General features: G+C 42.7%; 2 protein-coding genes across 3 annotated transcripts; one reads left to right on the top strand and one right to left on the bottom strand.

The window, feature by feature from the left end:
- The first annotated feature begins 195 nt into the window (after positions 1-195).
- On the top strand, positions 196-8,574 carry RBM48 (RNA binding motif protein 48). Of its 2 annotated transcripts, XR_012994733.1 has the most exons (6): positions 196-318; positions 1,957-2,147; positions 2,262-2,407; positions 3,372-3,901; positions 4,923-5,830; positions 8,110-8,574. XR_012994733.1 is itself a non-coding variant. In XM_076331517.1 (5 exons), exons 1-5 carry the CDS (start codon positions 196-198, stop codon positions 5,007-5,009), a joined length of 1,077 nt encoding a protein of 358 aa, XP_076187632.1. In that variant the 3' UTR covers positions 5,010-8,574. The 2 variants fall into 2 exon arrangements, 1 of the variants encoding a protein (XP_076187632.1); XM_076331517.1 differs by having other exon boundaries at positions 4,923-8,574.
- On the bottom strand, positions 5,383-12,776 carry CLXN (calaxin). The gene is made up of 6 exons (XM_076331520.1): positions 12,696-12,776; positions 12,162-12,317; positions 10,574-10,678; positions 8,899-9,050; positions 7,545-7,649; positions 5,383-5,449 (listed from the first exon to the last, which is right to left on the bottom strand). Exons 1-6 carry the CDS (start codon positions 12,751-12,753, stop codon positions 5,399-5,401), a joined length of 627 nt encoding a protein of 208 aa, XP_076187635.1. The 5' UTR covers positions 12,754-12,776; the 3' UTR covers positions 5,383-5,398.
- Between the last annotated feature and the right edge of the window lie 650 nt (positions 12,777-13,426).

Below are 13,426 nucleotides of genomic sequence, written 5' to 3'. Positions count from 1 at the left end.
GGGCGCGGCATATACCCACTCCCTGCCTCTGATTGGCTTCTCTATCGAGGGCTTCGGCTCGCTCTGCCTGGCTTACCGACACCGTCCATTTCCGCCTCAGCGGGAGCCAATGAGAGTTCTGCCCGTTGCCTGATTGGCTGCTCTCTCGGCCAGCAGCTAGCGCTGCCTACGCGGGGCGCGGTGGGTGATGGGAAGATGGCGGCCGGCAGCGGCGGTACCGGCGGCGGGCTGGGTGATGCCTGCAAGCACCACGCGCAGCTGGGGGTCTGCGAGTCGCGCGCCAAGTACCGGGAGGGGCGGAGGCCGCGCGCCGTGAAGGTGGGGCCGGCTCGGGCCTTCCGGGGCCCGCGGTAGGGCCGCCTCAGCCGTGAGGGCCGCCGCGCGCTGCTCCGGTCCCGGAGCGCCGCGCCCTCGGCGCTGGCGCGGGCTGCAGCCGCCCGGCCCGTGGCCGGGGTTGTTGGCCGCGGTTTCTCGGGGACAGGGCGCTCAGCAGCCGAGCTCCCCGCATCCCTTCAGCTGCGGGTCCGTCGCCGCCCGGCTCCGTTACCAGTAGCGGTCCCCGTTCCGGACGTTTTCCGGTTCTCCTTGCCGCCGAGGTGCAGCGGGGCGTGGGCTCAGGCGGGCAGCGACACCGGAAGGAGTAGCTGGGGTTGGGTCTGATGAATGTAGTCGCTGCCACATTGCGTTTTGTAAATTAATCACTTAGAAACGCGTGCGGCACAAGCAGGCTAGTTGTGTGCGGAACGCAAAACCGAAGGTGAAGAGCGGCGCAAGGAAACCTGCGGAGCCGAGTGCCGCTGCCGTTAGCCGTTGGCCAGCGGGCGGCTGGGTACGCAGGGCCACTGAACGCGGCAGGACTCACGCGCGCCAGGCTGCCCTTGTACTTGTGCTCTGGTGTCCGGCAGCTCCTGGGGAGATGAGGGGAAGGCCGCGGCCTTCGTGGGCCTTGCCTGCCGCATAGCAGGAACCTCTCGCTACGGCAGCGGAAGTGCTGGATTTGCTTTTTGGGTGTGCGCTTAAGGTAGAGGGTGCCGTCAAGGCACCTTCTAGGGCTGACGTGAGAAAGAGAGCAGGTAGGAGTAAGCTGCTATCGCAAGAACAGTTTACGTGACCTGGTTGTAGAGAGTATCTTTTATGATGGCGGTTTGAGAGCTGGTTTCCTGAGAGGTTCCCTCTTCGTCCTGCATTTGCTGTTTTTTGAGAAGGATGTGCAGCTCATGCAGTCTGAATGTTTTCTTAACAAATCAGAATGAATTCCCTTTGATCTCATGGTTTAGCTACCTAGTGTATGTTGTGAGCTGTCACAGAACTTTCCTTAGAGTCTGTGTTATGTGACAGTCATTACACAAGGCAGAAAAGAGTAGTTTGGTTTTTTTAACCTGCTGGGGGAAGACCTTGCTTCTCTCGGCATCTTGTCTCTGTTTGTCTTAAAAACATATGCTGTTTCATCACTTTAGTGAGGTGGCAGCTTTGCACACACGTGATCTGCCCCAGGGAATTGTGGTACTCCCCCCCCCCCCCCCCCCCGTGTTTTACCTGCGTGGCCTCTCTGCCCGTGAACAAGGCAGGTTTTACAGTGCTTCTCTCTTTATTTTGACAGTGCCTCATATTAACTGGTTACTAGTCAGTCTTGCAAGGAAATTGGCCAGAGACTTAGAGATTTTACTTAGCAAATGGCAGTACTGTGACCTAGTGCAGAAGAGTCAACTCCAATTTGTGCTCTACTTTGAGTAAGAAGCTCGAGTTCAGCTCCCGCTCAGTGACAAAGAGGTCTCAGATAACTGTGCACTTACTGCTCCTGCGAGAGTCCAAAGTCAAAATAGAGTACGGAGGGATTTTCAGCATCCTGAGAGGATTTGAGGAACAACAGAAACCACCGAGAAAATTCCTTACTTTTGCAGTAAAGCAAGAATGTGAACATTTTGGAATACTCTCTTTTTTTTTTTTCCTCCCCAGGTTTATACTATCAACTTGGAATCTCGTTATTTACTAATACAAGGAGTTCCTGCATTAGGTGTTATGAAGGAATTAGTTGAACAGTTTGCATTATATGGTGCCATTGAAGAGTATCATGCTCTAGATGAATACCCAGCAGAGCAATTTACTGAAGTTTATCTTATAAAATTCCAAAAACTGCAATGTGCAAGGTACTAGACAGGGCAGTATCTGCCTCTTGCTTTCTTAATCTTTGACATCTGTTAAGATTCTAGAGAGCTGAAGTAAAATCCTCAGTTTTGCCAATACAATTTAATTCCCTTCAGGGTGGCCAAGAAAAAAATGGACGAACGAAGTTTCTTTGGTAGTTTGTTGCATGTGTGCTATGCTCCAGAATTTGAAACCGTCCAAGAAACTAGGGAGAAGCTGCAGGACAGAAGAAAGTACATCGCAAAAGCAACAAATCAAAGAGGTTTGTAATTAAATTTCCTATAGAATCTTGACATCTCTCTTCGGTGGTGGGTGGGGTTTTGGTTAAAGTGCCCATTAAAGAAGATGCTTGGTATCTAGCTGTTTGAAAGATGCATTTTAAGTACGTTTGCAGCAGAAGGGAGACATCTTTCAGTGTTTAGAGGGCTGTATCTTTTTCAAAGCAACTTTTCGCTTTTGGTTAAGACCAAAATAAAGGAAGGCTTAAGCTTTAATAATGAAGTATTCCCTTCTCTTTTTGTTTTCTTTTCAAAATGTTACCAGAAATTTCAAGCACTGGCAGGAAATTTGGGATCATCTTTTCACCCTTGTTCCAGCTCATTCAGGCATGCCCAAAGGGACAGTCTGTAAGGACGGTGACTATACCAGAACCTTCAACAAAAAATTTCTCCAGCATACATTCGGTGCTGGAGGAATGCTAAGAATGGACTGGGTTTGGAAAGGCTACTGTACTGCAGAGTTCCCAGGCAGCACTGAACGCTGGGCAAGCTGAGAAATAAGCTCATGGCCAAGCACAGGCTTCTCCTTTCTTGTGCTTATGTACTTTGATATCGTTATTCATTGCATGAGGATATTTAAAGGGGGTAAAATCACTGATTTTTAACATCAAAACACCTGGTTTTTTTCAATGTTGCAAGACAGCCCGTCCTTCTTGAAATCATAACTGGAGGTAAAAATCATTGATTTGCAACATTAGAAATATTTTCCTCATGTTCTCAAAACTGCTGAAATACTTCTGCTCAGGCATTCCTCACAAACCAGCAGAGGCACTAGGCTGAAGAACTGCAGTTCGAAAGGTGCCGCTTAGGGAAAAAGAATCACAGAAAGGTGGCTGGGATTGAAATATCACTGGTATTGCTTCTGTAATTGTATTAAATGCTTTTTCTTACGTGTTAGAACTAATAATGACGTGAAATAGTGAAGCTACTTTTTTTGTTGTTTTAAAGATTGCTTTGTGTTAAAGAAAGTAGAGGGGCCCGAGAAGACCATCTCAAAGAACTCTGACTGTCCGTGGAGTACACCAGGGTCATGTACAACTGTTAACTGGGATCCATCCTGCTTTACAAGTTCTCACAGGGTATCCCAGAACACAGGATATCCATCTGGGAATCATAATTGGAGCCTGCTGACATTTCCCCAGTATGGTAACAATTGTGCTGAAACCTCTGGGTACTTTGGTCAAAGCACATCCCTAACGCTAAATGTACAGCCGGGAGGACGTACTCCACCGACTCCTTTAATGCAGCAAAGAACGGTTCCGATTGATAATGGAATTGATAGGTTCATGCCTCGTACAACTCACCTGCAAGAACGTAAGAGGAAGAGAGAAGAAGGTAACAAGTTTTCCCTCATTGGAACAAGTGCGGACAATACTGAAGCCATTATTGGTCCACAGCTACCGGAAATACCTAAAGTGGATATGGATGATGATTCATTGAATACTTCAGCTACACTAATTCGAAATAAACTGAAAGAGGTATGGATTCTGAAAGTTCTGATACTTTCATTTTCAAACATATGTATTGTGTGCTTGTTATCCATAAAAATAGAGAGCCTAAGATAACTTAATTCAACATTTATTCAGTGTTACCAGTTTATTTGCCACTTAAAGCTAGCGTTCTTACTACTTAACTCTTTCACAACGCAGAATATTGCAGGCCAGTCTACTCCATACCTCTTACACTACACTTCAGAAAGTATAAATGTCGGTGCATGGTCCTAAATGATTTTTAGTAAACTACACTTTTTTCCACGTGGGGAGGCATAACTTTGGAGGTAGTCCTGCTGACTCCAGTGTGGTACTTGTATCTGGTTTCTGATTGAAAGGGAGTGAAAAATAATGAAGTCAGAGTTCAATGTAGTTTTGCTCCAACACTTCTTGTGGCATTAAAAGATGTACAGAACTATGCTGAGAAGCATGTTTAAGAAGCTATTTAACCTTTTATGGAGGATATTAATCAATTAGCAGGTCAAACACTCCTGATACAACTTTCCATTTAAATTAAGATATGAAAAAACTCCCTTGACTATGACTGACTAGACTGATTTGAAGCTTATCTCCAGTCAAACTGATAAATAAGCACCCCTTATATTAAATACATTTCTAAAATATGTGTCAAAACACAGGTTTTCCCTTTCCTTCCTGGAATATCTTAGTTTCAAAAGCATAGTAAACCTTACTTTGAAAATACCTCTGGTAGGGAGAGGGGTGATAAGGTATGTAACACTCTATCACTGAGTATCTGAAATCAGTTTGTGTGGTTAAAATACAAAAATGGTACTGCTAGCTTTTTTTTTCCTAGGTTTCACCTCTCGTGTTTAATGCTGCCTTTGGTGGTGTTTTTTCCTTTTTTTCTGCAGGAAAATTCAATACAAGTGTGATTATAGTAATACATCCCTCCCAATACTCAGATGTTGGAGACATGGCCTTACTCTAAAACTAGCATGAAAAAGGAGTGGTTACAGTTTACTAAGAATTTTTTTTCCCCCCAATTTAGGTAGCAGATTCTGTTTCAAGAACGTCTATGGAAAAGCCAGAGAGTAGCTCAGCCAAACCACTTGTAAAGCAGAGAAGAAGAATATAGATACTGCTGGCAGCATCTTCCAACAGTCATTTTTTAAAGGATATAGTTTAAAATACTTATTTTTTTAATGTTAAAAATAAAACTATTTTATACTGTATTTCCAAGCAATTCCCTGTTAAAAATTGTATCAATTTGTTTCTTGGAATGAACAAACCAGTATAATATATTATTGTCACAATCTTGTCCTGCGTACCTCATACTATAACATATTTCATAACTCACTGAAGAACTGTATTTAGGTAGAGTAATAGAAGTAAGTTCTATTTATTCAGTAGCTTTTACAGTAAAGGAATACTGAAACTTAGTAATAGTTTCAAGTTGCTCCTATCTTTACTATACCATGAAGAATGATGAAGAAAAAACCTCTTACAGCAGTATTCCACTTGGAGTTATGGTTTACGAGTTTCCCGGAAAGTTTTCTGTTCAAATGCCATACTGCTCTGTAAAAAAAAAAAGTTCATTTTCAATTAACTAAAGGATTTAAATTTAATCGGAAAAGATGCTAAGCTGAAATGTGTAAGCAGTGACAGTCCTTACACTTAGGCTACCTCTTGCTTTTTAGCTTAGAAAAGGTAAATTCCATAGCATTAATGATGTCATCACCGAGAGATCAGTCTGAACATTCAAAGTTATAACTGAAGGGGAAATGCAAACTGTAACTGTGCAGCAGTGGGAATGTGTGACCAAGGAATGATCTGGCATGGAGGGCAAGAAGGCCTAGTCGCAGAATGAGTTAAACCGGCTGAAAGCAGGAATGCCAGAGACTGACAAGAGACTGGGATGACTTCATGTAAAGAAGTGAAACTTCCCTTGGTGATGAGGTAAGAAATATCCGCAGCACTGTGTCGTAACAATCCTGGAGTGGGAGTGCTCAGGGGCCACCTTTGGGCAGCAGAACTGGCGCTGGGGGGATGAACCCACGGCTGGGCTCAGGTGCCCCATGCTGACGCTCACAGGATTGGTGCTGGTGCAAGTGTGTATAAGGAATCGGCTTGTGGCACATCTTTGCAGACTCCTTCTAGAACCGCTTATGGTGGTAGGACTCTGTCCAGTAAGTTGTTAGTTACATTTAATTTGAATGTGTTTAAGTACAAATGAGTGTTTAATTTGTGTCAAGGGGTACATTAAAATTCCCCAACATAACCCCACTGGGAAATCTAGTAAGTTACAGGTTTTCTTCATGTAAAGCTCATAGCCAAAATTTATTTATTGCTTTAGAGCTTGAAAGGACATGTAAATAGAGTTCTCTTTTATTGCTATTAGGGCTTGAAAGGACATGTAAATAGAGTTCTCTTTTAACAGTGAAAATAGAGACCTAGTAAAAAGGCAACAGTTGGGTAGGGTACAGAGCAGAGGGCACAAATACTGTAAGCAAGAAACAAGCCGAGTTTTATTAGCCTGGATTGTGTACCTGCTTTATCACCAACGCTGACAGAAAGCAAGTCATTTTTCTATGCTGATTAGCGAACGTAATTTAATTCAGAAACTTTTAAAAACCTTTTCACTGGTATAAAAAACAAGAGTACTTACCTGGGTTTTCCCAAACCCTTGAAAGTCTTGTGACAGCCTGCCAGGACAAGTCTGGCGTTTTGGAAACAGCTGCTTTGCAGCTGACGTGATGTAATACAGCCTGCAACCATGGCTACAAGACTCTTTCTTCCTGTCCTCCAGCCTACCGGGTAGGTGAGCTGGCAGGAAGCGCAGGTTTCCAGCAAATGAAAACTTGCTGTGTTTCCAGCAGTCTTACACAACTTTTCTGTTTCTAGGAATCACTGCAAGTATTTCAGAATTTTGTTTTTCCATCTCTATGAAGGCACAACTTTCAGTATTTAAAAATGACATGCAGTTCAAATAGAATAATGATTATTGGATGAGGAAAAAAATTGCTCTTTATTATAGAGCAGAAACGCTCCACAGTTGAACTTAACACTGAGGAAATAAGCATGTTCTAAATTACCATCTTCCAAAAAAAAAAAAAACCAACAACCAATTCTGAATTGAATTAGATGTATTGCTAATAAATAAAGCCCAGTTAGGTGTAACTAAAAAACAGTTGTGCCACACTGAGATGAAGAACCCTCTCAAGGTATTTTTTTCAGAAAGCTACCAGCCTCTCCCAAAAGCAGCTGTAAGTGAGGCGATGGCAGTGTTGCCAGTGGCACTGAAGGAAAAAAAAAAAAAAATTGTATTCCTAGAGAGCTTTCGGATAAACAATTCAAGAGAACGGTCTCATTTTCTTAGTCTGAGAGGGTGCTCATTGAGGATCATTCATTATATTGCTGCCCCAGGACAGACAAATGGTGAGTAACAGTGTGTTCTTACATTCTCTGGTACCAGTGTTTGACTGTATAAGGAAACATTTGTGCTGTGAAAGGTAGATATGAACTCAGCCCATGCATATCTCACAACTGAAGCATTTCTCAGTTGATTTCAGCAGGCCCCATGTAATGACAGTTAATACCATAATCCATACATCTCCTTAACAGTAGTACAGAAAGTATTTGCACATTTTTTTTAAACTCAAGGATGATGTACCTTTATGTCTGGCAAACACGGTCCAAAGGCTTCTAAGAGAAGATTTTCATCTCTGACTGCTTTTTCGAAGTCCATAAAAGAAAGCTTGCCATCATGATCATAGTCCTACAAAAGGAAGGGAACTCTTCAGCAAAGGATGATCACTTGTAGCAACTGTCTTTTTGTTTAACAGACGTTTTATTCACATGGATTCTATTTTGAGTGTATACAAAAATGATTTTCATTGGGCCATCAGTCTGCTCAGACAAGATTGTGTTATTTGCCTCTACCTCAGGCATACAAGGTGGAGCAGGCTCAACTATCTCATGTTAACAGAATTCCAGAGAAGGCAAAACTTTAACGTGGGAAGAGGCTGAGCTGAGAATTGCACAGACAAATCTCAAGCACAGTTGCACCAAGATAAATTAAAAATAGGAGACTTCAAAGCAGGAGAAAATGTTAGGATATATTCTGTATATGTATTTATGTCATAAGTGTACCCACACCCTATTCATGAGGCTGCAAATACTTTACCCTAGTGGTTTCTATAGGAGGCATAATTCTGCCCTGTCTTTTTCATGTACAGCACCCAGAAGCATACGGCGGAGTATGCTGATGCCAGCCCACTTCTTTCGTACTGCAGAATCTCAGCACAGCAGAATATTCCTCTGGGGGTGGAAAAAGCATCCTTGCGTTCTTAATATTTCTGCATTTGAAAACCTCCTGTTTCTACTGACGTGGCAGCTTAAAACCCCAACAAACGCTATGGTGAGCATAAGTGAGATTTTTTGACCACCACCATAGGAGGGGAGGTTATATTTCTTGATTTGATGAAAATGTTGAAACACAGTCCCTGGCTGATTTGGATATCCTAGATTAATCACGGTATGACAAGTTTTACATGAATAACCTTGAGGTTACTATTCTAATTGAATATATAAATTGGATAAAGACATTTCATGATCAATTGATAAAATACAAATGTACTTAATAAAGCTACTGCAAATGCCTTACACTGGAATAAATGCAGCTTATGCTTTTGAATTTTCCACTTTTGACTGGGCTTTTGTTTTGACTGGGCAAGCACATGTGTGTATGCACACATACACATGCTAGTTTATACATAACGTTTATAATACATTCACATAATAAATTAACAGTTTCATGTGAGGATACTGGACTGGGACTCATTAGATCTGGATTATATTTCTGGCTTTCCTTAGGGAACTTGTTTATCTCAAGTACATAACTAACTCTGTGGCTCAGAATCCCACTGTAAATCAGACACAGTATCTTATTACCTCATAGGAATGTTCTAAGTTCAGTTAATGAATGTTTGAAAGACACTCAAGTATCACAATGAGTAAGTACTTGCCATTTTCTTCAGCACTATGTCTACCAAGTCCTTAATTCCCTCATCAGGATCTTCTTCTGATGGTTGTTTGAGAAGGCTGTTTTTCAGCATTTGAAACATTTCCTCTCTTGAAATGTATCCATCACCATTCAGGTCGTAAACCTCAAAACAGTCTTTTTGAAAGATAAATTGATTTAAAGTTCATACAAGCTATATCAGACACCATTAAAGCTGGCTATTACCTATAGGCAGAAAATGTGAATTGTATGTTGTACAGCATATCTATTGAGCCACATTTACTATATATAACGTATATCAAATATATGTATCACATTTTGATACATATACTAGTCAATTATTGCCTATTTACCCTTCATAGTTAAAATCTATTTCTGCTCAAATAAATAATCTTCAGTTCACAGAAACCACAGTAACTCACAGATCTTAACTTCTCTAAAATTGTGAATTTAGAATATAAACAAGGTACTGGTTTTCCCATGGCGAGGACCAGTTGTCTATAATCAGAAGGGCTTTGCACGTACAAAAGACATCCTAGTTATTTCAGAAGCTGAGTTAGGAAAGTAAAGGAAAAAGGAGAATGAGCTGTACTAGCAGGGAAAAGACCACTGAAGGATCCCTTAATGCAGAGAGAAAATCTCTGTAACAGAGTATTTTAGATATGAGTATTTGCCTAATTTATCTTCTAATTATTTCTACCTCCCTGGAATCAGAAATCTACGACCATAATAAACTTTACTCTCATTCACAAAACTTATTTAAACAAACAAAACTCTTTCAGTTTTGGAAGACGAGTTTTTTTCTGCCAAAGACTAAGCCTACAGTGAGAAATTGTACCGGCATACGTTTACAACAGACAACACTGTATATCACTACACAGTGGTATGTTCTATAGTGCTTACAGCAGGGCGGCATACCTTACTGCTTGTGGTTGTACTGACGTACTGAATTACACCCCAGGCCACCTTCCAGTGCAATGCTTTATAATGAATTTATATGGGGCATTAAGGATGGCTGATGCTGCAAACTGGGCACTATGGAAACAACATGCTGTCATTCTCCTTTCTCTATTATACCCCCCCCCCCCCTGTTTTTTTTTCCTGGTTCTTAAAATTCTGGAGTTCTTGCTATTTTTTCTCTCTTGTCTTTCTCCATCATTACTGTGGAGGTTCTCATGACCATCTTACAAACAGACTCAGTTTTTCCATCTATGCTTCCAGGCTGAAGAACTGCTAGAATTAATGCAACTGCTGCTGTGTCCCCATTGTGCCAGTAAATGAATGTTGGCACAGGTCTTGGTTGGTTTGAGACTGTGTTATTCAGCCAAAATCACCCTTGAGCTACATCTGCTACTTTCTAATTTTGTGTGTGAATACAAAAACATATATTCTGTCAGAAAAACCTGTATACTGTAGAACAAGCTTCAGTTCAAAAGCTAGTTTTTCTTTGTCAGCAACAAAATAAGGTGACAGCTATGATAACAACAGTTTACACAGAATAATCTGTCTCAGAGAAGCCATTCAGTATTCAGTTTCATTGCATTAAACTACACAGAAGAGAACTCAATTACCAAATACTTTATAAGAGTAACTACTGAATTATAACAAAAGCAACGTGTAATTTAATAGTCATAAATTCCACGATTGCTACTAAATAGTGGCATGCACATAAACCTTACATTTCATCCTTTCTTCCAATGTCCCCCGAAGAAATACTGATAAGCCTTCCACCCATTCCACCACACTGATGCAGCTATCGTTGTCTCTATCAAAAGTGCGGAACACTGAAAAGTGTATTAGATACACTTTAAATTTCTATAATAGGGAAACACCAACAAATGTTTTCTAAAATTCAATGAAAGTATAAAAACATATTTTTTCTAAAGATGTTTTTCTGCTTTCATCAAGGTATGATTACCCTTCTTGAATCTTTCTAAGCCATAACAACGAAGGGGATTTCGCCCCTCAATCTACTGATCTTCCACTCCAGAATCCTGCTGGGATAAGACATTTTGTTTCATCTGTTGCTTTCCTGACTTAAACAACTACAGGAAGTATGCTTCCACGCAGACAAAAACCAAGTAAACCAATATCCCTTACACTAAGGCACATTTGCATGTAGAAGAGGATTTTAATTACTAGGGTTTGTCTCAGAAAACCTAGGAGAAAGTAATCCTAGAAACAATACATAAATATATTAAACATAAAAAGAAAAATAGCCTTCTCCTGTCTTTCATGTACCAAGATCTTTTTTCTTCTCCCTTCCCTGAAATAAGAAACTTTGTCTTGCAGCTTCACTATTCATACAGCCTGTGATACAGTACTTCAAATCCAAGATATAATTCAAGGCATCAACTAACATCTATCACTAATTCATGTTTTAGAATGTTAATTAGTAAGTTGGCTACAGGAACACCTCTACACACAGAGCCAAGCATTTTGGAATTGGAAAATAATAGCTTTACTTTTGAAACTGGAATCAGCCCCGTCGTATGTAAGCATTAAAATAATTTTTAACAATGTGTCCATGTAAGGCATTTTCCAAGACAGACTTGACTTGTTGCATGAAATGGCATTTAAATATCCCTCCTGCTAGAGAGCAGGAGAAAGCTAAACCAAGGGGTGGCTCTTGGTGGCCTGAGGCTGAAAAGAATGGCAGACTCATGCCTCCTCCACATCCTCCTCTAGACACCTGTACATCAGATTATTCATGCGACTTTGATGGAAACTGCAAATATGACTCTCATGAAAATACAGTGATTTCACAGATTAACAAGGGGTTATTTGGCACATTACTCTCATCTCCCCGTATCGTCTGCCTAGACCCTTCAGTGCTGTTCACAGCACCTCTATTCCAGAAGTTACCCATTCTAACAGAATGCCTTTCTCCCGAGACAGAGCTGTCCACCAGCAGCGGTGACTGCCGCTCCCGGTGGAACCACCGGAGGGAAGAGGAAAGTGACACCATGCTGCCCTCTTCTGTCATGACACTACAGTGACCGGGACAGAAACAGCCACAGGATAGCACCACAACTGCCTCTCTGGTTGGTCTCCCTCGCACAAGAGCATGAGCTATCCTGAACTAAGTAAGGGAAAACTATTCCGCGTAAAGGAGAAAAAGATACCCTTTACTCAGCAGCTCCTGAGCGTAACTCTTCCTTTGCTGTCCTTACAGGGATGAGATGGCACTATTTTGTCTAGGCACGCTCATCGAGTTAACAACGTAGAACTAAAATCTTACATCTTTTTTAGACCTATCAGTCTCACCTCTGTCCATGATCATGTCATCCGTCATGCCAAACGCGCTGTGCAGAGTGTCTCTGAACATGTTACGGTCAAAGCCGACCGCAGCAAAGCGGTTGCTGGACTCGGCCACCAGCGTGTCGAAGAGCTTGATCAGACATTCCACTTCGCTTTTATTAACTGCCCAGTCGAAACACAAGCGAACATATTTTATAACTCAAGTTGGTAAAAATAAGTGGCAGGCACAGGGAAGCTACAGGGCCCGGACACCTCAGGTGTTAACCATTAAACTGATCGCCCCACAGCCCCCCACCCCTTACCCGCTGTTCCTAAGGGGGCAGCGGGAAGTGCCCCCCTCGGGGGGGCGGGTGGTGAACAGGGCCACAGAATGAGCACAGGGGACAGCGGGAGGCCGCCGGGAGCAGCGAAGGCCCCTCAGGCGGCGGCGGCACAGCTCCCGCAGCCCACCGCCCCACTGAGGCGGCCGGGCCGGGCCGGGCGCGGGGTCCGTGTGTCGGGCCGTGCCGGGGGCGCCGGCCGCCCCCCAGGCTCACTCACAGTGCTTGGCAGATCGGCCCAGCGAGTCCACCAGCTGCTGCAGCCTCTTCCTGCTCATGGCGGCGGCCTCGCCGCTCCCCGCCGCCGCTGCCCTGGCAACGCGGGCGGGCGGCGGGGGGGGGGCGGCCGCGGGCCCGGCCGGCGGCGGCTCGAGGGTGCCGCTCGGCAACACTGGCGGCTCATACATAAATATACGTATCTACAGGCATAACGAAGAGAATTTTTTATCATACGTTAAAAAATAGCAGTTGTAGAAAAGAAAATAACAATGTCAAACTTCTAAAAATGTTTCTGGAAAGAAAAGCTAAAAATTAAAATACTATATACAATACTATTAAAATACTTTTATTCCTGCATTGCTCATTTTCTACTTTGTCCCACTGCTCAAATGTGGAACATGGCTGTAGGTTGCCTGGTGCCGCCTGAAACCCACCTCACCTTCTCACGTACTCAGCCTGTACAAATCGGGACAGCTGAAGGGTTGTGACCAGACTTTACTCTTCCTTCAGGAAAAAAAGAGGAGTCACAACGTATTTGTTAATGTATTGGAAACAGAAACATTTCACTGTCGGTATTAAAGTGGCTTTGTTGTGAACTGGCAAAGCCCGTAAGGCCCTTGAGCACCTACACCACTTCCAAAGCATGACAGCAGCATCTGAAGCACACAGCTGACCAGAACAAATAGTTACATTCAGACAATTAAAATGACATACCGGCTTATGTATTTGGAA

The sequence above is a fragment of the Aptenodytes patagonicus genome, chromosome 2 (assembly GCF_965638725.1).
Source record: "Aptenodytes patagonicus chromosome 2, bAptPat1.pri.cur, whole genome shotgun sequence".
Taxonomy (NCBI): domain Eukaryota; kingdom Metazoa; phylum Chordata; class Aves; order Sphenisciformes; family Spheniscidae; genus Aptenodytes; species Aptenodytes patagonicus.
Note: the sequence above shows the minus strand (reverse complement) of the source record. Positions and strands in the feature narration are given on the sequence as shown.